Source organism: Echinops telfairi, unplaced genomic scaffold (genome assembly GCF_000313985.2).
Source record: "Echinops telfairi isolate 266 unplaced genomic scaffold, ASM31398v2 ScPeMD7_1957;HRSCAF=2489, whole genome shotgun sequence".
NCBI classification, from domain to species: Eukaryota; Metazoa; Chordata; class Mammalia; order Afrosoricida; family Tenrecidae; genus Echinops; species Echinops telfairi.
In genome coordinates, this window is record NW_022105855.1 from 1,486,055 (window position 1) to 1,510,438 (window position 24,384).

Here is a 24,384-nt window from a genome sequence, read left to right on the forward strand (position 1 = left end):
GGGCGGAGAGGGGCGCCAGCGCCGCACCCCGAGCCCCTTGGCGCGGCCACACCATCCACCGATTCTCCCCCCTCCGGCGTCCCCAACACTGCCCGCCCGGTGCCCGCTCCGCGGGGACTCCGTGCCCGGCGCGTGAGCGATTGCCCCACAGGATGTGCAGATGTGGCGGCCCCGCTGATTCACTCCAGCTGCTGGGGGCCTGCTTGCAGGGCGGCGGCTTCCTCTCCTGGAAACCACTGCCTGCACAAAAACCCCGGGACCATGCTGCGTAAAAGCGGACAGGGAGAGCCCAGAGAGCGGCCGGGGCAGGGGGAGGCTCCGAAATTATTTTCTGTGGTTCTTCCTACCGTGAAGGAGACCGAGTCGTTTTTATTGTGTGAGCATTTTGCCTCACGAAATTAAGCATGGGACCCAAACCACACAAACCAAACCCACTGCCACGATAATGGACCCGAAGCTGGGAGGTCCCGCGTGTCGAGCTCGATGTGCCGTGATGGTGTGACTGTGTAGCGCTGAAGCACAGACTAATTCCCCACTGCCATCAGGAGAGGCCGACGCATAGCAACATCAGGTCGGTGCCAACTCCTAGTGACCCTAGAAGCCTCGTTGAGCTTCCCAAGAAACTGTAACCTTTTTAGGGACTAGAAAGCTCGCCCCCACCCGCCAGGGGCTGGTGGGTTCGAACTGCTGACCTTCAGCATCTCAGCTCCTTGACAACTTCCAGGACCCCCATGTAGAGTTTCTGAGGCTGTGAGTTTTTACAGGTACAGGCAGCCTCATCTTTCTCCCGCAGAGCAGCTGGTGTTTGTGAACCACTGACCTTGCAGGAAGCAATCCATCCGTTAACCTTACAGCACCACCAGGGCACAGCAGCAAAAAACGGGATTATCCTAGCTAGGAATCCCGAAAGAGGCTAGTCAATAACTCGGGATAGGACACAGTATTTCCAATCTATTACTCTTTCTCCTGCTCGACATCATTTTGTTATTGTTAGAATGTACGCCCTAAAACCAATAGCAGGAGTGCTTCATACACAATTTAGTGACATTGATCACATTCTGAGTGGACACTGTCCCCTCCTTTTCTGAGTTGTTCTTCCCTCATTAGCATAAACGCACTGCCCCCTAAGGTTTCTAACTAATCTTTCCAGTTGCCGTTGTCAAATTGAGGCCCCAAAGGTAGTTCTCAAGGCCGACCTTTTTTACCAGTTTAGCTAAACTATGATTGTTTTAAGGTGACCTCAAGGGGTAGTTTTGGTTTACGGTTTAAAGATGATCCCAGGGCAAGTCATTGGCTTTGGAGCACTCCATTGGTATCTTGGTTTCGGTGACCAGAGAGGAAGCAGATTCATCAGATGACAGCTGTCTTCTGGGCTGGGCTCCCGGAGAAGCAGGAAGGAGCGAGGAAATGCGTCGGCAGAGGACCTGCTGGCTGAAACGCTGGGTGAAGCTGTGCAGAAAGGTGTAGGGTGTGTCTGAGGCCCTTTCCCCTTCTCACTTCTACGTGTCTGCATGCATCTTGTCTAGCAACAGAAGCCCGTGTGGCCAGATGCTACCGCTCACCCACAGGCCTACTGATTGTATTCAGGAGCTTCGGTTTCCTTTAGAAAATCCATTCATTCATTCACCAATGTTAGACTCTGAGGACCAGCACTGAATAAAACATAGCTGCAAGTTGATGTCAAGAGAGCATGACAGACAAGTAAGCCCAGAGGTGGGTGACAGGAGAAGAGGTCACATGCTGCCACACTGAGGAGTGGAGAAGCCGGATGGTGTCGGAGAGGGCCTGTCTTGGTAGAAACACTTAAAATCCACCCCAGCCTTTCACCCCCGGGGTAGCTGTGGGAGACACTCAATGAGGGATGGATTGGGAATCGGGGCCCTTGGGCAGACAGAGGGACTACTTCCAAGAGGTCAAGTGGAAAGATGATGCCAATGTGGATGAAGGCCCGCTTGGCTTGTCACTTGCCCCAGGCCTTGGTGATTTAAGGAAGGAATCTGGTATACAAGCACTATCTTCTCACCCTTTGTTTTAATCACCTCCAATCTGCAGTGTACTCACAAAACAACAAATTAAATCCCTATTTACAGACCTGTGTGGGTGTCCCAAGAGCATTGCTTCTTTTTATACATAAGCGTGGCTTTGCACAGGGCCAGGAATAGCCACCGAGGACCTCAGCAAATACAGGTTAGTCCCAGCCCTTGGCTGTGTGATGTCATAACTGTGGAGCGGCCTGTACACCTCCGTGGGAGTGATCCTGATCCTGAGCTGCTCACAGGCCACCCTTCCAAACTTAAATTCCGTTTGGGGGCGTGGACTCCTCCCCGTCTGTGCTGAGCCATCAGCATCTGTGCCCAACCTAATTATATTTATGCCGTCTTGACTGGCAATTACTTTTTTCTGTTCTAAGAGAGGAAGGGGAAGAGAGAAAAAAAAATTAACATGCCCAAATTACAATGAAAGGAAGTGAGTGGGAAGATGGGCGCTGATTTCTGTGGCCAGGCAAAAAGAGGAAATTCAAAGTTGGGGCTTGGGGTCCTTGGGGAAGGGATTCAAGACTGGTTCCAGCTAAGCTAGGGCCAGGCGGCCAATCACTCATTCTCATGTACATCCTCCGAAGGGGTGGGGCCAGGTTTTGCGGAGGACTAATAGACCATCACTCTGGAGGTCCTTGTTAAGAAGAACAAATACAGAGCTATCGGCACAAATAAGAAGGGGCCCGAGTAAGGAAAAGGCCATGAAGCTGAAGTTTCATTAGCTTCCCTCTCAATCCGCCTCTGGGCCTCCTCGAAGACTGGCCGCTCCCTCCTCTTTCCCTGAAGCAGGCAAACTTCAGACTCTGAAGGCAGCGGGGAGTGAGGTTTATGAGCAGAAGCAATAAAAACCCGAAGACATTAGGCTGTGCCAAACAGTGACTCAGGCGGGATATGAGAAGTGTCTGTAAGTATTTGAAGGGTGTAAGCACAGAGAAGGGAAAAGAATTGTTCACTGTTCTGGGGTGGAAAGGGAATAAGGATACAATTAAGGAAAGAAAAATGTGCCCCGAACCCATCAGGAAACATTGACCAACTGTATCTTCTGATACTGTGGAGCTGCGTTTCCCACGGGAAGTATTTGAGGATCTATTGAGTCACCCAAAACTGGAACTGGCAGCAAAAATGTGCAACAGGAAACAATCCTACAAGATGGCCTCGAGGGAGTGGCTGGAAGACCCCGAAAGCCCCCGGGGCCTGGATTCCGTGCAGCTGACACATGGCGTTCTGTAGATTAAGAATTCGGAGGAGAGGAGGCCCAAGAAGAAGGAAGAAGGGGACAGCCAATTGGGAGCAGAAGTCCCCTCCACCCACCATTAGCAGACTGGGAGGGGAAGCGTGAGCCGGAAAGGGAAAAATGTGGGAAAATAGCGCCGCCCAGCGGTGGGACGGAAAACACTCACCAGAAACCCACACGTGGGACAAGGAACCAAACTGTCCTCCGGGCAGTTTCAACTGCTAGTGACCCCGTAGCAACTCTCGAGGGCAAAATAGGACTGCTCTGTAAGGTTTCTGAGTGGCTGGTAGGTCTCTCGAGGGCAAAATAGGGCGGCTCTGTAAGGTTTCTGAGTGACTGGCAGGTATGAACCCACGACCTTTCTGTTAGCAGTCCACTGCTTAGTCCACAGCACCACGAGAGGGGGCCCCCGGGGGCCCCCTTGGGACAAGGAAAAGCCAAAGGACAAAACTCACTACCATCAGGGCCAATTCAGACTCATAGGGACCCAAGAGGACAAGGTAGAACTGCCCTTGTGACTTTCAGAGACTGGTAACTCTTTAAGGGACTAGAAAATCTCAGGTGGTGGGTTAGAACCACTGACCTTGTGGTTAGCAGCCCAGTGCGTAACCACTACACCACCAGGGCTCCTTATGGGAGGGGGACCTAAAAATTCAAAGCCAACAGACAATATAAAAAGTGACTACAACCTTCCTGCTATTTTCCCTCAAACCAGAAAACCTCGTGATAGGGGAATCGCTCCTGGACATGTTTATCATCGTTGCTGGTAGCAACAGTCTGAGAAGACCAGACAGTATTGGGTGACAGCAGACTCCCAAAGATAAGGTGACCAGATTTTAACATTGGTAAAGCGGTACAAAAGCAGGACACCATTGATAAAAACTCACATCCTGGCGAAATAGCCACATGGCAGCCAAAAATCATATACCCTAGCTTGTTGTGCATTCTTTCCAAAAATCGGGACGTTTTAAAAACACCGCGGGACGTGGGACAAATTGTTAAAAATCAGGACTGTCCCGCCAAAAGCGAGACATCTGGTCACCTTACCCAAAGAGCCTCTGTGGGATAGAATGTGGGCTATGCAGACACTGGCATTTGAAGGGAGCCTGCCTTTGATTCTGCAAACCAATTGCATAAAGATAGGGAAAAGAGTTGGTTAGTAGCGAATCTTGAAACGAGGGTGGGAGAAAACAGACTGGGTAGGAGGGTCTCAGGAGATGCAAGCTTCAAATGAGCTCGCACAAGTATCATCATCTGGGGTATTCGTTCCCGGTGTGTGGCTTACGAGCTTCCTAAAACTGCAGGTTCCGAGCCTGTGCTCAGAAACCACTGTGGATTCTCTCAGAAAAGGTCCAAGAGTCTGCATCTTTCCCCAAGTTCCAAAGAGGAATCCATTTTAAGTCACACCTGAAAATTCCTCCTCGAGCAGGAGAGGCCCCTGGTGACAAGAATTTATAATCGAGTGGAGAGACCATTAAAGTAAAACACAGCATGTCCTGTGAGAGGCACCAGGTGGTGACGGCAGAGCGGAAGCCGCTGTTCTTTAGGGAGAAAGGGATGAGGGACTTCTTAAGCCAGTCTCGTAGAGAGGGGCTCCCCAAGTCCAGAGAGGAGATGAAGCTTTCCTAGCAGCAGGAGTGCATCTGTAAGGCTGTGGAGGATGGAAGTCCCTGGCGTGTTTAGGGAACCACAGTTACAGGGTGTCTCCAGCAACGCCATCCTGATTAATTGGTACAATTTTTGAGGAGATAAAGTACAACCTGGACTTCCAGAGGACCAGAAGCAAGAAGAAATGTGATCAAACCCTCTCTTGATTTCTCAGATCATTTGTTTATTTAAGCTTGGGGGAGAAATGCAATATAACCATGAAATTGGTGACCCCGGATTTCACTGATGGCGTTGTGGTTATACGTTGGGCTGCTAACTGCAAGGTCAGCAGTTCTAAACCACCAGCCGCTCCTCACGGGGCTTTCTACTCCTGTAAAGACTCACAGTCTTGGAAGCCCACAGGAGCAGTTCAGCCCTGGCCTTACAGAGCCACTGTGAGTCCGCATCAACTTGATGGCAGCCAGTCTGGCTTGGGCTTTTAGTAGTCTGGTTCCATCCCACATCCTTATCTTTACCCTGGTCCCCATTTCCCTCTCCTCTCTCAGCATTACGTGTGGACGGAGATGTGAATGGTCCTTACTAAGGATGCCAACTGGAGGCTGTAGAAGCCAACCACGGCACAAGGAAGCAGTTTATCTCCTGTCGCCCTGCGAAGCCCTGATATTGCAGACACCAAACTGAAAGCCCACTGCCGTGAAAGCCATTCCAGCCACCAGTAGAGTTTATCCAAAGAGATGGAAAATCCTCTGTGAGGACAGAGGAACTTCTCATGCCACAGTGTCCCCGTGATATCTGCCACACAACCCAGCCCACTCCATTCTCACCAGCAACAGAGAACGGTGGTTCACCAGAAACGGAACCATCAGTTACTTGTTAGAGACTTCTCTCTACAAATGCAGGCCCTTGCTGCTTGGTGCCTAATCCCAGATCTCCACTGGCACGCGCTGCTGTGTAATCTCCCAGAACAGCTGGGCCAAGATTGCATTGTCAATTATCAAAGGCCCATGTTCTCTGCAAGGCAGCATTTAATCATGAGCCACCCCAAAAACGTATGAAATCAAAGGGAGGAGCAGGAAGGGGAGGGAGGAGGGTGGAAAGGCAGTTTTCATTCTTCCAACATTAAACCAGAGGGATTTGGAGAGCAGATGGCACCCTGTGGTCCTTCTGAACCAGCTGCAAGGCTCTGATCCTGCCCAAGGTAACCAGCTTCCCCTTCATCTTGCTCAGGAGGCCCATCCCATTGCTATTTAGCACCCATTTCTCGTCAAGAGGGGTGCAATCTTATCACTCTGTTGCCTGCGTTCGCCTAAGCTTATTCCGACTTTTCCTGTTAATTTATGTTGCTAAACGAGTTACGGAGAGTTATGGACCCATGCGCTTGGTATTGATCTGAGTCCCTGAGCATCAGCAAAGTCACCCTTTGACACTTTTGGGGAGCATAAAGGGTCACCTTGGGTGGGTGGGGGTGGGTGTGGTGGCAACACAATGCAATGATACAGATTTTCTAATGGCTCTTACTTCTGTGAGTTCAACTCCCCCTGCAGGAAATCATTGCAAAATTTAGATTTGCCCTACCAAATCAAGAGCTATTTGGATCCTGGGGAGAAAGGGTGTACTTTTAGGAAGTAGAGGCGTCTGTGACAAGAAGCATGATTCGATAGGGGTTGGAGAGTGTCCTTGAACATGGGGCTCCTGCATCGTCCTTGGTGGCCGCTCCTCTGGAAGGACCTTCTCTGAGCTTCAGTCCGAGCTCTCTCTCAGCCTTCGTTTGTCATGCCAACCCTTCTTAAATAAGTGTCACCTGGGTGTGCTGCTGGGTGGCTGTGCCCTGAGGTGGGACCTGCTATTCCCCTTTCTGAACAACCTGGAAAATACGTCAGGAATGGGTTGCGTGTAGGGGGGTACTCTACTACAATAGTGGATCGGCCCCCACATATCAAGCAAGGTAGGAAATAAAGCTACTGAAAGGGAACCCTAAGATTACAACAATTTGATTTTTATACAGAATGATGAAGGATGATGTTTTACCTGGAAGCTCAGTTTCTCTTGGAGCAATGGATAAGACTAATTAGAAAGAAGAACTCATAGGAACACACCCGTGACTAAAATCAATAGGATGTTCATAACTGAAACCAAGGCAAAAACATGGGGTGGGGGTGGGGAGGGGGGTGTTTGCAACACAGGACTCCTGTATAAGATGTTTCCTTCTTCCCAATAGTGTGGTCTGAAGAGTAGTTCAAGGTCTCTAAGAGTGTTGCAAGGATGAACAGTTCTTGGCGGAGCTAATTTGCCGAGTGCTTTTTTAAAAAAAAAAATCATATTAACGGCTTGCTTCCCAGGAGTTGTTTCATTGTGTGTTTTGTGTACGGGTTTGCATAGACATATGGACCCTGTCTATTTCTTACCACCATAAATACTAGGCACTGATGGTGGATGCCCTGCTTTAGGCCCTGGGAATTCTGAAGAATAAACTGTTGTATTTCTAAGACACGGTTCTCTGTTCAGTGTAGACAATGGGAAGCTGGGGTGCTGAGAAAGATGGATGTATGGACCTGTCTCGTTTAGCTACGGTTATGTTGACATCTCTTAAAGTAAGCAGCTTGAGGGCTGGCCCACTGTCACCAGCTTGAGCCCCTGGGCAGCCAGTGTCTGTCCACCACTAAGGACGGGCTTCTCTCCTGTGCAGTGGATGTTCATCGAACGGTATATACGGCTCCACAAATATAAAGTGCAAGGCATGGGCATTTTCATTTCTCTAACTCAGATTCAATCGGGCTCTGAGCCACCGCTTACCACAGTGGACCTGTCTGATTCTTCGTCGTTTTCTAAGTAGCCTTCCTTTGTCCTCTCAGCTTGAATGACCAGACGCCGAGGGCCGTCTAGCAGGGCCGCACTGGTCATGGGTACTTTCTTGGGCAGCTTGCTGCTGCTCCATTAGCGAATGAGATGCCACTCAGCCCACGGAGCGCTACCCTGCCTGAGGGCTTCATCACGGGCACCCACCCTGCTCCATGCCACCGCACGTGGTGTCCAACCTCCCCGGGTGACACACAGGTATTTCCACCGAAGGTCTCAGTGGCAGCCAATGGAAGTGGCTCCAATCTCTCATATCTCGGCCTCTCAGAACCACTTAGCCCCATCTCCTCCATCCCACAGCCCTCAAGGTCCCAAAGCCCGCACGTGCTGCTCTGGAGGGGGGCCCTGTGACATTCACCCTGCCCCCTTCACTCACTCCCCTCAGAGAACCCGGACCTGCCTCGGAGGGGACTCTAGCCCACTTCATGACAATAGCAGTGCCGTCAGTCGGCCTCACTGTCACCGGTCTGTGGAAACAAGCCCCCCAAATATAACCACAAACCACGTGTGTAGGGTGCTTCTGATTCTTTGTTTTTCCCACCAGTTCAACTTATCTATGTATAATTCAGTGCCATGGATTAGACTCTCCCTGTTGTATAACTGTTATTGTGGTCCCTCTCCAAATTGTTCCACCACCGTTAAAGGGAACTCACTGCCTCCTAGGCAAAAACTCTTCCCCCATTACCCACGCTAACCCAAGGTCAAGTTTTGTTTCACTTTGCTGTTTGGTAGTTTTCTTGATATAATATTCACATATCATACACTTCTCTACCAGGAGTTGGGTACACACCATCACCATCAGCTCGAATGCTCCTTCCTCGATTCTTTCTCTAAACCTTAGAGAAGACATCCCGAGGGGCTTAGTGCCAGTCTGACTTAATCAGATTATTCTCTGATGGTTAATGAAATCATACGTAATAATCATGCTGTCAGTGTCTTAGATGCAAAATGACCATACATGTTTGCAACCTAATGGCAGTAGAATATTGAAGGGGAGGTAAGAGCTGACCACAGATAAATATGATACACAAAGCCAAGCTCACTGCCATCAAAATTCCAACTCACAGGGCCCTATAGGTGAGGATCGAACTGTCCCGGTGAGTTTCTAAGACGGTAGCTATTCACAGAACTTAAAAGCCTCCCCTTTCTCCCAACAAAGCGGCTGGGGGTTTTGAACCTCTGGCCTTGCTGTCCGCAGCCCAACACGTAACCACTATCCCACCAGGGCTCACAAATGTGATAAGAGCATCATATACAAACGCATGCAAGCAAACAAAAACCCACTGCCATTGAGTCGAACAATAGGACTGCCCTACGGGGTGTCTGAGACGGTAAACCTTGGAGCAGAGAGGCACAGAGTGGCTGGTGGGGCTGAACTTCTGGCCTTGCTGTTAGCATCCCCCAGGTCTCCAGGTGTATCTTGGGGAAGGTAAAAACCAAGTTTCCTCGAAGCCTTTCCAAGCCTCGCTTCTCATGGACCTAATAGGAGATGGGGCTTAGGATGAGTCCTGAGAGGGGCATGACTCCAATAGATGGAGACCGGGCAAGAGCTATTTGTGGTGCTGCACCTTGTCTGTCTGACTCTGTCGCTGCCGGACAAGAGGGCGCCAGCTAGCGGCTGCTCTCCATCACTGCAGCTTAGCGGCACAGGAATTGATCGTATTCCTGTGGCCACGTTCATGGCCTCTCAAACTCCCTAGGGTCTGTCAGCTGAGGGAGGCCTTCTTTCGGACTCTGCAAACTTCATCAAAATGCACCCCCTCTGGTGGATGCTCTGCATTCTACTTCCGCGTGCTACTTACTATTTATCCTCCCTACCACCCCCACCACCCCCATTACTGGACCTCCACAGATGCCAGCTTGTCTTCTATGGGGCCACAGGTAAGGGGGCCAGCGTGGGAACTGTAGCTGAGCCAAGATGGCCACACTCTCCAGCTCTCGCTCCACGCCCTTGCTTGTCTTTTGCAGATGGAGTTCCCGAAGGTGCCCCCGAGTCAGCGGACCTGCCTATCTGCTGTTCTCCACCGGCGGTCACTCATACTCGCCACAACATCCCTGTTCAGCAACCAATGGTTTGTGGACACACAGAAGGTGCCGAAGCCCCTGTGCGGGGGAAAAGGCCTGGCCACCCAGTGCGTTGATGTGCCGATGTCCCTGGATGGGGGCAGCACCCACATATCAGCCCAGGAGGTGGTACAATACAGCTGGGAGACTGGGGATGGCCGATTCTCCTTCCGGGCCTTCCACAGTGGCATGTGGCTGTCCTACGAGGAAACCATGGAAGAGCCAGGTAACACGCCAGCCCTGCCCCCCGACCCCCACCGGCCACCACCCACCCACCCCAAGGCATCCTAACCAGGCAGCAAAAAAGCCAGCTGGGCAAGTTAAGCTGAGGGCTGGGGGCCTGGGGGGCTGGGGGAGGCATGGGAAGCAGAGCATTCTTCCAAGGTGCTGGGCCTCGTGCCCCCTCCAGGCTCAACACAGCGCCCCTCCCTCATAGGGTTTCTTTCCGCCAAATCAAGACTGCGGCTGGCATGTCAGCCCGTCTCTATCCAAAGGGCATGCTGGTTTAAATAGCCTTAACCTTAAGGACGAAGCCTTCTCTCAGTTTATCACTGTTGCAATTTTTAAAGTCAAGGAACAGAAGCAAGGTCATGCAAAGCAGCCCACGAGGAGCTGAAGCCAGACCCTCCCAGGTCTCCAGCCACGTGGGCACAGACGTGCATGGGTCGACGTGGCTTCCTTGGGGTGGCGGGCGGTGGGAATCAGACAGCACGCCGAGTCCTGCCCACAGCAGCACCCAAGTCACCGGGCGCGCTGGCAAGGGCGCCTGGCAGGGGACTGGGAGGGCGATGAGGGAGGACGTCAAAGGATGTGTATTTTCACTTGTGGAGCACGTCTCCAACGCCAGGCCTGGAACCAACTAGAGCCAGGCCTTCCAGAAGCTCAAAAGGCATCGACTGGTTAATGGTGGGATTGTGAACGCTTCCGGGTAGAGGAAGTGGGAACATTTCTCGATGCGGGCACTCGCGGAGGGTTGGGGTGGGGGGGGGCTTTGCTCTTCGTGACCACTAATGGGGAGGAAAGAAATTCATCTGGATGGCTCTAGCCTGTGACGCCCGCTTTCAAAGACACATGTATTGACACTACCTATGATCCAGATTAAAGGGACAGAGCCAGGTATGGGGTTGGGGAAGGCTTTCCTCCCTACTGCCACAGATAAGGCCTTCCCTGAAGGTGCACCTTGTATCTGTTTCAGGGGAAAGGTGCCGAAGCTTCAGTGAACTCACACCACCAGCCGAGAGAGGTAAGGCCGGACTTCTGGAAAGGGCCAGGTTGCCAGGCCCCCGTCCCCCGACTTTCTGATTTGGAAGGAATGGTTAATAGGACAGGCTCTGCCCACCACCCCACGCCTCCCTTGGGGCTGTGGCAAGTATGAAGTCTGATGAAGAAGGCAGTTGGTGTTACTTGGGTGCCTCGTGATTGGAGTGTAGAAACAGTCTTGATATTACAAACAAGTTCTGTGCCTCAGCCTGTCTGTTAAATTTGCCCGAGTTGCAATAGTTAGACCTAGTTGAAATGTGTGTCTTAGTGTATTGTATACAGTATGCCTTTCTATGCCCAAAACAAAGAAACCCAAAACCCACTAAAGAATCATTCCCCGCTTCAATGGAGCGCCTGTCCATGCCCTCAGCCTAGTTTCTAATTGAGTTGTCCTTTTCTTGTTGAGGTGCTGATGTTTTCTGAACATTTTAGAGACGAGCCCCTCGTCTAATATGTCACTGCCCAATTTTTTCCCAGTCGGTGGTTTCTCCTTTGACTCTTGGGCGAAAGTCGTCTGACTCAGTGGCTCATGTTGGAGACGGCCCACCCAGTCGTTTGTCTTCTGCTGTGTGGGTGTCATTGTTTGCTGGTGTCTCCATGCCACTCACCAGGGCCCCTAGGCTTGTCCCTGCGTTTCCAGGGACAACTTTGAGAGTTCTCAGGTTGTACATTGTAGGCCTTTGATCCATCTTGAGTTTGTTTTTGTACGTGGTGTGAAATACACTAAAACATTTTGAACATAATAGAAAAATAACTTATAGAGGGATGCTAATAATGTCCTTATATGTGCCACCAAGCAGAGCCAGGTGTTAATACAAATACCTCAGCTGCTTAGTAGAGAATAGGCTTTTCAGGCGGTGGTGCCTCACTACGAGTTGTACGAGTTGGAAGGAAGTTCATCCCCGGGACTGCCTGTCCTGTAGACCGCGTCCTTCTCTTCCCGTCTCTGCCCCACCGGTGACACAGATCCCTCCTGGAGTTGGCTGCTGGCTGCATTTGGGGGAAAGTCAACGTAACAGCTGGGATAACGTCCACCAGCAGCTCAGACTCCATCACTAGCTGTTGCCAAGTAGCTAGGTTGAATAATTTGGTTTGTGTGTGTGTGTATATACATAAAATATATATGATATATATACATACATATATACGCACACATAAAAATACATATGTGAAATGGAAGGAGGGAGCATCAGGAGAAAGGAAGGAAGAGAAAGCATGAAATCCAAACAGAATTGTCTCAAAATTAAGAAAAAGAGGCCAGAGCTATGTATCATTTTATGATTTTATGAAAATTGGATGACTTCTTCTCAAACCTCCCTAGCAGTGGTTTCAGTCAGTCAAAGGGCTCTGGTCATCACACTGGGAACGGAGCAGACAGGGAGCTCAGGAGTGAAGCCAGAGAAGCCAACCCTTGGTGGTGTTGCTGGCTCGTTTCCTTGCTTGGCCGTCTCATTCCCCCCTGAGACTGAGGCTTTGACCCCCGGCCAGCATCCTGTGCTGGTCCATCTGTTCAGTACTGGAGTGAGCATGCCTTCCTCCTCTGGTCTCTCAGGAGAGGTCCTCTGGCTATCACTGGGAGCCCAGGTCACCTACATTGGACTACAGCTCACCAACTTCCTCCTGCTACTAACGGACGTGCTCCTTACTGGAAACCCTGGCTGCGGGCTCAAGCTGAGCGCCTTCGTGGCCATTTCCTCTCCGTGCTGTCAGGTGAGCCTCCCAGGTGGTTGGACAGAGGTGGCTGGCCTCACACGCCCTTGCAGTGCCAGCTGAAAGGAGCGAGTCTCTATCGTGAGAGGAGGGAGGAGGCGCCCAAAGGCGAGTGTGAGCTGCGTAACAGGCGTCTGAGATTTCACACTGAAATGGGGAGTCTCCCACTGGATCCCGATACGCCTCACAAGGTGATCTCCTTGCAAGCTTTCTCAACCTTTTCCTTTAAAAAAAAAATCACTTTAGAGGCAACAAATGTACAAATGTGCTTGACATACAATGTATGTCTGTATGGATTGTGATGAGTTGTAAAAGCTCCCAATACAATTATTTTTTTTTTTTTAAATCACTGTATCGGGAGCTCTTAAGGCTTTGATCACAATCCATACAGACATCCACTATGTCAAGCACATTTGTACATGTTGCCATCATCATTCTCAAAACATTTTCTTTCTACTTGAGCCCTTGGTATCAGCTCATTTCCCTCCCCCCACCCCCTCCCTCATGAACACTTGATAACTTTTTTTTCATTTCTTACACCAACCACTGTCTCCTTTCACCCACTTTTCTGTTGTCCATCCCCCTGGGAGGGGGTTATATGGAGATCATTGTGATTGGTTCCCCCTTTCTCCCTCCACCTTCCCCTTCCCCTTCTGGTATCACTACTCTCAACATTGGTCCCGAGGGGATGATTATCTGTCCTGGGTTCCCTGTGTTTCCAGCTCTTATCTGTACCAGTGTCCATGCTCTGGTCTCGTCTGATTTTGTGAGGTAGAACTGGGGTCGTGGTAGTGGGGGCGGGGGAACGTTGAAGAACTAGAGGTGTGTTGTATGTCTCCTCAGTTCTCAACCTTTGCCTCTTGCGACACACCCACTGCCTTTCCAGGGGACGCTGGCTGGATAAAGTGAGAGGTGCTTCTCTCAGATCAAGACGAAGGCCACCGGGGGTGGGGAGCAGAGCACTGGGGACTTGGGGAAACTGATCCCAAAGTTGTACATAACCAGAGACACTCCCATTGCTAAGCAGTCTCCCGGGCAGTGTGGTGGTAGGTGGGTAATGGGGCGTCCCAAGCTCGATGGCTCTCTGATTGTCCTCCCGCTGGATGGCAGTGACAGCCTGTCTGAAGGCTCTGCCTTTGTTTCCTCGTAGGCCTTCTAGGGATGGCGGCCCACATGCTGTACTCCTGGGTCTTCCAGGCAACTGCTAACTTGGGTCCAGAGGACTGGAGGCCACATGCTTGGAATTATGGTTGGGCCTTCTAGGAAGTGACTTATTAGCATCTCCCGAGCTTCCTCACCCCACTCCCCAGCCAACCTTCATTAGCGTTTCCTCCCCTCAGCTTGGAGGCTTGCTCAGGACCTTCTGCCTCCTCTCCGTCCCAGACCCAGGGCTGGGCCATCGGGCCGTGGCCATTCTTGCCCGCACTTTAGAGTGGGGCAGGGAGGAGTCTCCTCCTGCTTGTGTGGATGTTGCTGGGTCCCGTTGTTCTTCGGATACAGCTGTTTAACCATTGCTTTTCCTGTTGCTTGTGTTCCGCATAGGAAAAGAATCCCTTCGTGTGGCTTATGGATTTGTTTTATAGTTATTTTATAACTATAAAATTTTGTATCTTATAGTTACACTGCATGATTCAAGGCAATGGTGAACAGAGAAAGTGGGAGTTAGCCTTACAATTTGGATGTAATGCATTCCTTGTGACTGGCTCAGTCTCCTCTAAAGAAGTACTCTAAACTTCCCCTAATTCCATTCTTTTAGCAACAACTTTCCCTACCACAGCCAGTTACTGTAGACTCCTCATAGAAAGCCGGAAGCAGCAACCATCTCTCTCTCTCTCTCACACACACACACACACACACACTCTCTCTCTCTCTCAAGCTGAACTTTCTCAGCATCCCAGAGCTGCTCATTTTCTTCTGTCATGCGGGACTTGGATGCTCTCGTTGGCAGCACAGTTGCCCATTCAGCCTTGGATGGCCATCTAATGAAAGCGATATGGACACCTATGCAGCTGGTTCTTTCGGTTTGGTTCGGTGTTTTCCTGGGATGTCTTTCCTGAGACCCATGTTCACGGTTCCCCACCAGTGGTGCGATTCCGCTTGGCTCCTCCGGCGCAGCCACCACATGGGCTCAGCCCACTTTTCAGATCCAGTTTCTCACCTTGGCGTCACAGTGCCTCGCTCACACACAAGGCTCCCTGGGAAGCATGTGGCTGCGAGGCAGGCTGCTCGGTCATTTGTCAGGGGCAGCAGATAGGAACAGACAGGACCAGCATGTAGCCTGGCGTTAACCAGCACTTGGCCTCATGGAATCCCTAACTAACCTCACAAAACTTCCTGTTTTCTGAACTTCCCAGAACTATGGGGAGGATTAGGGGTTTGGCTTTTCAAGTTTTGAGGAGTGTGTTTGACAGTTCCCTGGCGTGTCTGTCTTGAATTTATGCATTCCCCCCACCCCCATCCCCCTCATTTCATGTCTTTCCCACCCATTATAAACTTAAGCCAAGGGCCACATTGGCTTTCACCTGAGCAAACCCCTCTGGTGCAAGCTGTGACACACCTCAGAGGCACCTGTTGGAGGCCCCCTAACAATGCTGCTACCCTCTAACCCAGGGGTCCTCAAACTATGGCCTGCGGGCCACATGCAGCCCACTGAGGACATTTATACGGCCTGCCGGGTGTTTTTGCTGCCACTGCCTGTCCTGCTTAGCAGCTGACTCATCCAGTGTGCATAGGAATTTGTTCATAGTTTTTTTTTAAACTATTGTCTGGCCCTCCAACGGTCTGAGGGACAGTGAGCTGGCCCCCTGTTTAAAAAGTGTGAGGACCCCTGCTCTAAACAGAGGGTAGAGGGAGAGGGCAATTCTTCTGGTATCTGAGTGAAAGACCTGTTTTGCTGGAGCGTGTGTCTGGGGGGCCATGGGGGTGGGGTGCGTGGGAGATGATGGTCATTGCATGAGGCTAAGCCCCCTGCGTACAGCTGAAGGCGAGGGCTCTGTGGAGTCTTGGGAGATTATTAAGAGGAAACACAGATTATAAAGGCGCAGCACTCCATAACGCACCAATTCCTTAACCACCCCCCCCCCATCTGAGTTACTTTCGCTTATTACAAAATATTCAGAGTACCTAAAAAAGGAATTATTGCCATCGAGTCTGTTTTGACTCCTAACTATCCTATCGTGCAGGGTGGAACTGCCCTTGTGAATTTCCCAGACGGCTTATTTTTAAGAGAGTAGCTAGCCTCGTCTTTCTCCCACAAAGCAGTTCATGGATTTGAACCGCTGACCTTAAAGTTAGCAGTCCAATGCATAGCACATTATGCCACCAGGGCTCTTCATGCCCTCCTAAAACAGGCCAATTTAAGCCTCCTGGCCCTCAGTTCTTGATCCAAGACACGGAGGAGAAGCACTTCACGTCCCTCAGGCTCTAATGGGCACTGGCCTGGTCTACTGAAAGGGGGACACGGTGGGGTTTCATCTTCTCCCCTTTCGTCCCTAGCACCGCCTGGGTGTCCTTCACCAGCTGCATGGCCTCTGCGGTCACCGCCTTCAACGTGTACACGAGGATGGTGCTGAAGTTCAAGTGCAGGCACAGCAAGGGCTTCAAAGAAAACCTGGGCTGCCTCACTCACCACCAGTGCTGTTTCCTTCAGCAGCTGTCACCTGCAGCCCGCCCACAGGGACCTTTGGCCAGCTGCCGCTCCATCTCAGACGGAGTTGACTTCTCCTCCGAGCTACAGAACAAGGGATTGCAGCACGAGACCTGCCAGGGGCTGATGGAAGAGGGCGCTGGGTCCCAGGTGCAGGAGCACGGTCTTAGGGATAAGCGGGTGTGGAGAGCAGGCTAAGGCCTCCCTGACATGTTTGTTATCCACCTGGGCTACGCCTCAGTCTGCTTCTTGATTATGGTCGGCCTCACAGCCAGTGACTCCTACAGTCCAGTCCCAACGGGCCCCTTCTCCGTCAGAGCGTTCGTTGTCTCACGTCCCCTCCGCCCCACAACCCCCGTGTGCACTTCCTGTGGCTGCCGTCACAAATTAGGGCGAACCTCAGTGCAGGCACACAATGGACTTCCCCAGTTGGCGAGGCTGGAAGTCTGAGAGCCGGGTGTCAGCGAGGCCGTGCTCCCTCTGCAGGCTCCAGGAGAGAGGGTCCTCCCTGGCCTCTTCCTACCTTCAGTTGGCTCTCGGTGACCTTTGGCACCTTCTGCTTGTAGCCACTCCATGCCATTCTCTGCCCCCACCTTCACAGGACAGACCTCCTCTGTGTCCTCTCCAAAAACACCAGTCATCAGAGTTAGGGCCCATCCTAATATTTGGCTTCCGGATGCCTGCAAAGGCTATTTACAAACTCAGGTGGGCATGAGTGTGGGGGAAACATTATGCAACCTGGCTATACTACCCATCTCACTGCTCTCCCCCACATGCGGCTTCCCCTTTCCTCCCTACTGTTGGCTATGCTCTAGGTCCTGAGGTAAGCAATAGAGATTAACCTGTCCCCCACCCCCACCCACACCCCAAGACAATAATATCAGGGACTCATCTACCTCTATAGCATCACAAAATCTTTGAGAATTTAAAATTATATTCTGCATCCCCCACCCTCAGGATTTCTATGAAATCTTGGATCAAAATGTTTAGCAGTGGGCGCTGTTCGCCAACCAGTTTTTTGGGCCTCATAGCGAAGGCAGTTGTTCACCGAGAAAATGAGTCACATGTTCCCTATTCTCCTATTCCTGGCTGTCTTCTTCCCCTATTGCTCCAGGTAAACAGAGAACTGTGTCTGCTGCTAACTCTCCCCCCCCTGGTGTTTCTGAGATGGCAACTCTTTACAGGAATAGAGAGCCCCGTCTTTCTCCCAAGGAGTAGCTGGTGGTTTAGAACTGCTGACCTTGCAGATCACAGTCCCAACATGCAACTACTATGCCGCCAGGGCTCTTAAGAGATTAAAGAGGGGAGGGAAGAAAGATGTGGCCCCTGCTATTCAGGGGCTTATAAATCTGGCCACTTGTCTGGGATGTTGAGGACAGGTAAGCAAATTAGCAATAGAGGGATTGAGGTTCCACTTCCCAAAGGTGTGTGTGTCTTTCTGGAAGTAACAAGAACTGCTCTGAGCTCTGGGATCTTAGGTCGGGCTACCTCCATGCTCTGAATTAGTGTCCTGCATCCACCTGGTAGGCACCTAATAAAGTTACCACACCTTCTCCTAGAAGCCATTCTGAGAGAAAAGAAACAAGGCACCTGGGGCATTCGGGAACACATTCGCTTCCCAAACTGGACCACCAAGGCATTTCCAAAGAGGATGATGGTCCTCCAGATGCCAAAGGTCACCAGGAGCCTGCCCAGCCAACAGGTTGAGGGCACATGCTCCTCTCTAGGGCCCCCACCTTCCTCTTATCCCTTCCCAGGGACCTCTCTGTTGTCTTCGCCAAAAATAATCACACTGACCCATTCACACTCCCGTCAGGGGCAAGGCCCATCCTTGAAGGCAAAGGAGAATGAGAACAGCACACAAGGACAGTCGGGTACACAGTATTTATTCTGTGACATCCACATTTCACATCGTGTTTCCCGACCATCCACCAGTGGGCTTTTCTGTCACATGGGCAATAAGCACAGCAGTTCACATGTAAGGGGGTTTGGAGTCACCATTCCACAGCAGGGGGCTACGTGGAGACCATTAAGGGATGCTGAGGAGGAGGACTGGGAGGAGGGTGGGTTAGGAGGGATCGGGGGAAAACAGACATTGGGAGAAGAATGACGGACTTTGCACAAATTAGTCATTTTTCAACAGTGGTTGTATGGGCTTTCCTGAGGGCCCTGTTCCTGAAAGGGGGAAGAAGGTGGCCACTTCCTCCCTTGGCTAAGTGACTGAGGGGCTGTGATGAGAAGCCAAGCGCCCACACTGGCCAAGCAAAGCTCTCTCCCTGTCCTATCCACTATCGCCTGCTGCACCTGCTCCGAGGGGGAGGAGCCTGGGCCGACACGGAGCTCAGCAAGAGAAGAACCCACCTGATCACCATCAACTATCTGTGAAGTCGGTCTGCAGACGCGTCACGAAGAACTCGGGGGCACTGGCGTTTTCCTAGCTCCCACGGGCGGCATCTGAGCAGCCTCTGTCCAAAAGACACCGGTGGACATGGGTCCTCGGTGAGCAGCTCGGCAGTTTAGCTTCTGCCCAGAGTGGGCGGCCTTCCAGAATGCTTCGACGTGGCAGAGAACTAGGTGCAGGCCTTGAGGGGCCCACTCAGGCCACAGGCCAGCCACCAAAGTTTGGGACGTTCCCTTGGATAGAATCAGTTCTTAGAGTTGGGCATTAGGCCAACCGAGACTCTAGGAAACTTCTGTCTAAATAGGTTCGCACCCTGGAAAGGAACTTGAGACTGGCCATTCCTACGCTCGGCTCTGTCCTCTGTCCCCTAGCAGTCTGTGATGAGCTGCAGAGCTCAAGCCTTCCCGAGACTGAAACCACATTTGCTCTCAGGGACTCTCAAGTGGCCAAAAATGTAGCGAGCTTGTATCTACAACTGCCAACCGCCCCGTCACCTCTCCTGTCTTGTGGGCATGCACACACCGTTAGGAGTTAGGTGCTGGGGCACCCATCCCTGGTAGCAACCCGACCTAAACAGGGCAGAGTGCCGCTCACTCCTGCACCATCCTTACGGTGGTTGTGTTTGCCCCACAGCGCAGCCACTGAATCAACCGACCAACCCATCTCCTTGAGGGCAATTAATGTATTCATCCCTCTCTATGGTCACTCTAAATTGTTACTTTCAGACCAGTCAGCTTTCCCCTTTTTTTGCTAACATTGCTAAAACGAGAGGGGCTTTTTATCTCCGTCTGCCTCAAACGCTTCGAGAAGAAAAGCAGCACTCCCCCGGCAGACAAGGGAGTTTCTGCTATGTGCACGTTGACCTACAAATCTAGAAGAGACTCAGGCAGAGAGGACCACAAGGGGCGCCAGGAAGCGCAGGGAACTATGTACAAGTTGCACTATTTACATGGGGGGTTCTCAAATCCAGTGGGCCGAAGGCTCTACAAGGAAGGTGAGGTGCAGGTCAGAGTGGCTGCCCACTGGACTCGGGAAGCAAAGGGGAAAGTCCAAAAACAGCTTTGCTCTCCTGCCAGCAAAGCCCAATGTCCCTGAATGAAAGAGGACTCCAGGGGAAGGCAGGGAGGAGGGAACCCTAGAGGCCACGCGCTCAGGAAATGGTGGGGCAGCAGCCGTGGGGATGCGGGGAGCGGGCTCGGGTGATCCCACCAGCCAGCCTTCATTCGGGCAGAGAAGCACAAGCGCATGCACAGTCCTGCATTGTTCCACAGTGCGAAACCCATGACTGTCGCAACAATCAAAACCCCAGAGGGAGCGTCACAGGGACTCTGTCGGCCAGGGGCCAGTTAAACGATTGCTCTTGCTCCCTGTGTCACAGGAAAATCGCTGTTCTTAGGGTCACAGAACACACGTGGGTGGGAAGCCTGAGAAGACAGCACACGAGACAAGGAAGAGACGTGAATGCTGGTGTGGCTCATGGCGGTGCCCAGGTTGGGAAGTGGCCAAGGTAGATCGGTGGCGGGGAGAATACGGAGAATGACCTTCAATGTCAGAGGTAGGTCATCTGGACGGCTCTAGACAACCATGCAAACCAGATGGATGTCGTAAGAGCAAGAAACGGGATCCCTGGAGCTAAAGACGTACCCGGAAAATACTTCACCGAAGCATGAAGAAGTACACACACACACACACACACACACACACACACACACACACACACGGTGTAACAACACAGGGCACCTCCTAGTACAGAATGTCACTGGAATCTCCCAGCAAGAGCTTATAAATTAGACATACAAAAATAAAACACACAAAGTTCACATTTCCAAACCACCCACAGAGCGTGCCAAAACAAAAAACACACGCACACAAACCGCCAACCCACGGCCACTGAGTCAGCTCCTCCCCAGCGTGAACCTGGAGGACAGGTGGACAAATATCTTTCTGGGAACAGACTGCTGCTACATCTTTCCCCGAGAAGCTGCTGGCGGGTTCAAAGTGCTCACCCTGAGGTTAGCGGCGAGAACATAACCACTGTGCCAAGGCTCCGCAAGGTGCCTAAGAGGGGAAGGCTGGGGGTCCATGTGGGGACGGTAAAGGTAGGTGAGCTGCCCCAGCCAAACGGATCGTGCCACGGTCCAAGAATCCCAGCGTGCCTCCCACGTGGCTTCGCAGCCCACCGAGGCGCGCCAATGACGAGGCTGCGCCTTCCTTCCCTCCAAAGACCCGCCGTCGCTACCGAACAGACAGGCTCGTGCCACTCGCCTCCCGGGAAACCGAGGAGTCCATCACACTAAGCCTAGGGGAAAAGGTGGAAATGTCAGTGACTTTGTTTGTTTTGTTTCATGGTAGACACTTTCAAAGACAATTCGAAGAAACGGAAGAAGCCTACAGGCCCAGAAGGTCCCTCTGAAAAATGACCTGTTTGGTCTTGTCCCAACAGGGTGTAAGTGGCCCTCTAGAGAAGCCCAGAGACCTAATCTTTTCCTAGATCCATTCTTGGACGTTGACCTCGGCCACAGCAGACCACAGCCGGGGGTGGTGTGGGCATTTTGAGGATGACTGATTCTTGGCAAGGTGAGCATGGCCGGTTTGTATCCCGAAGAGACCGGTCCAGTCACACCCAGCCTGTCAGTGGTTTGCACAATGAAAAACACTGACCCCGCGTTCCCAAACGCCTCCTATGAGAGAGGGTACCCTTTCCAGCTGAAAACTTGGGAAACAGTGATCTACCTCCCAGCGGCTTAAGAACCCCCCTCTGCTCCCCGCTGTCTAAAGAGCAAAGTCGGCCTTGGCATTTGTCCCGAGCCTTCAAGAGCAACCAAGTCTCTCAGAAGCTATTCACCTGATAAGGAGAATCCACGAACTTGATCCTAGAGAGGAATCTCCGCAACTCCCCACGGCCAATCTTCGGCGTGGTCTCCTTCAGCTGAACCATTTGGCCCTCCATGAGTGCCCACCGCAGACTCAGCTTGCTGACCACCAAGGGCGCTAAATGGCCTGCAGACCTTTGCCCTGTTGTCCTGGTGACATAAAACGCATCTTTCCAGAGGTCGTTGATGCCAACTGAGGGGTGGAAACAAAAGCAGTTAACCAGGGCAGATGCCATCCACTGACAAGAGTGGTGTAGTCCCGCCACTACATTCACACATTCATTTATGCAGTTACTCACCGAGACAGGAAAGTAACTGAGCACCTAAGACATGCAAGGAGTCCCTTGGGACTGCAAACAGAGAGCTCAGCTGATCACCAAAGACCAAAGCTTCAAGCCCATTCAGAGGTTAGGGAGAAGCCCAGTGATTTGCTTCGGAAAGCCAGCCACCAAACACCCTGGGGAGCACAGCTCTACTCTGACGCATGAGGTCGCCAGTGGTTGGAGGCCACGCAATGGCAGAGTTTTCTCTTTGTAGTAACTGCAAGGCATTGAGCTGGAGCGGGAGCAGAGAGAGGGGTGAATGGCGGGAGGCAGACGGAGCAGCCTACTGGTCTCCTCCAGCTCTGCACATGACCTCCCCAGAGTGCCTTCCAAGAGAGCCTCAACTCAGGACACGAGAAGATGTGTCAACTACGAGACGCAGTGTTTTCAAAGGGCAAAACCAACAAACTAGAAAGCTGGAAAACCCTGGATGTTCGGTCACGTGAGCAACGCACCCAGCTAGCACTGACTGCGCCTCAGCTCTATGGCGAGAATTATTAATAAGAATGGCTCGAGAATCTTACCATCCTTTAACGTTGAATGGATGATAGCATGGTATGCTGATACTGGAAAACAGTACATCGACACCATGCCCAGGCTTCCGCAAACGGACCTGCCCCCAGCTCTCCGCCACACCCAGGTGCACCTACAGCCTGAGGCTAGCCATTCTTCCCAGTGGAGCCCAATAAACTGGGAGCACCGAGCCAGGTGCTGACAGTCTCACAGGTTGTGACTGCAGTGACGTGGACAGCCAGTGAGTCATTGAGTGGCCGGAGAACGGGAGCAGAGTAAAGGGAAATGGCCCGTCCAGTTCGGCTCGCAGCAAGAACAGCATGCTCCCTGAGTCACGCGAGGCAGGGACCAGTCTCTGGGGGAGGTGGTACCCAGGGCTTTGGTTTCCTCCAATAAGGGTACTCAAGAGAAGATCCCAATGTCGTAGGGCAACATCATTTAGATGGGACAGAGCAGACAAGCAGCCCCTAACAGTCCTCATTAGTGCGTGAATGGAGGGGAGGCTTCTCTTCCCCAAGGCTTCTGCTGACTCCAGTTTCCCAGCGACGGGCATGCTTGCTTTTACTGTTCGAGAGAAAGCCTCCGCTGAGCCCGAATCAATGGCCTGACAGACATATTCTGCCTCCTTCACCAAATCCCTCGACCTCGATTCCAAATTCTAAAGCTCCTGCAGAGCCAAGGGCTACCTTACTCGGTTCTCCAGGCTCGCCCCAGGTGCAGGGCCTGGCGTGTGCTCGGTGTTCGCTCAGTGTCTGCTGCATGAATGCCCACCCTCACCTCTCAGGACGCTCTCTGAGGGGTGGCCATGCCTCCCACGCAAAGACCTCACTCGCCCTGGAGGCAACCGTACCTCACACGCAGCCAGTGCACAAGTCCCTGGGTCTGTGGGGAGGGGCTCCGTCGCAGAAACTCACCCTGAGAGGCTGTCACTGTGTCGGTGGTGTTGGCCAGATCCAGAAGAATTGAGGGGAACGCGGGGTGCAGGAGGTAGAGGCGATGAAGGCTGGGGGGCCTGGTTCCTGTGGTGCTGTCCTACGAGGAGGAGCCAAGAGGGAGAGCAGAGGGAACTCAGCCACCGGGCCAGGCCCACCACTCATCGCCAGGGGCACCGGATCCTGACTCCCCAGCAAGACTCCTCCAGGAGTCGGGAGACGCTGCCTGTCCCAGAGCTGCATGTGGCAGAGAACTCAAGCACTGCTTGACCCTGCCTTCAAACCACTCTCTCTCACTAACAGCGGAGGCAAGGAGTACCTGGGAGGAGAAATGCCACGTGGAGACAGCCCTCTGCACATCCCCGCCCACACCCACACACCCCCCAGGCGGCTGCCAAAATGAATTCTGGAGCCATGGCTGCCCGTCCGGCGGGGCAGAGGAGGCTGTGGAGACACAGGCTATTTTTGAAAACAGAACCAGGCAAAGACAGCTGCTCTCATTGGGCCCCAAGGCCGGCTGCAGGCCCCACTGGGCTCAAAATTACAGAAATCTCATCCGTGCCGGAACTATGCCCAACTTTCATCAAGCAGGAGCAAATCATCAAATATAGAGCAGACATTCTCAGGCCTGAGTGTTGTCCCCGTCCCCACAGCAAAGGGAAACACACGTGGGGACAGCCTTTACCCAGTAAGTCAGATAGCAAGGCTATCTGCTGTCTGCAAAGCTGCCCAGCTGTCCAAGCTCTGAAATACTCGACTGGACCCTGGGGAGCAGTTGGCTGCTCTTCCAAGCCTCCCGGGTATCTCCCAGTGGGGGCGATGGTGCCCCTGAGGGGGGAATACCACCTCGGCTTTGACAGTTTTCCCAGGAGGAAGAAGTCTGCTCTGGGAGAACTGCCTGCAGGAAGCTGACAATTTCACTTCCACC

At 52.2% G+C, this 24,384-nt stretch overlaps 2 protein-coding genes across 4 annotated transcripts in view; one reads left to right on the forward strand and one right to left on the reverse strand.

The window, feature by feature from the left end:
- GSG1 (germ cell associated 1) overlaps window positions 1-16,643 on the forward strand; it is an 18,347-nt gene extending 1,704 nt beyond the window's left edge. Inside the window, exons 2-6 of one of the 3 annotated variants that reach the window (XM_045293271.1) lie at window positions 9,703-10,024; window positions 10,994-11,041; window positions 12,614-12,758; window positions 13,896-14,030; window positions 16,264-16,643. In XM_045293271.1, coding sequence (XP_045149206.1) covers window positions 9,703-10,024; window positions 10,994-11,041; window positions 12,614-12,758; window positions 13,896-14,030; window positions 16,264-16,612 — 999 coding nt within the window. In that variant the 3' untranslated portion in view covers window positions 16,613-16,643. Of the gene's footprint in view, window positions 1-9,702; window positions 10,025-10,993; window positions 11,042-12,610; window positions 12,769-13,895; window positions 14,031-16,263 lie in introns of all 3 variants that reach the window. The other 2 variants (XM_045293269.1, XM_045293270.1) reach the window with 2 other exon arrangements.
- Window positions 16,644-18,284: 1,641 nt separating this feature from the next.
- Window positions 18,285-24,384, reverse strand: part of FAM234B (family with sequence similarity 234 member B) — a 39,928-nt gene continuing 33,828 nt past the window's right edge. Inside the window, exons 11-13 of the mRNA XM_045293261.1 lie at window positions 23,439-23,556; window positions 21,661-21,881; window positions 18,285-21,114 (exon numbers count right to left, since the gene is read on the reverse strand). Coding sequence (XP_045149196.1) covers window positions 21,109-21,114; window positions 21,661-21,881; window positions 23,439-23,556 — 345 coding nt within the window. The 3' untranslated portion in view covers window positions 18,285-21,108. The remainder of the gene's footprint in view (window positions 21,115-21,660; window positions 21,882-23,438; window positions 23,557-24,384) is intronic.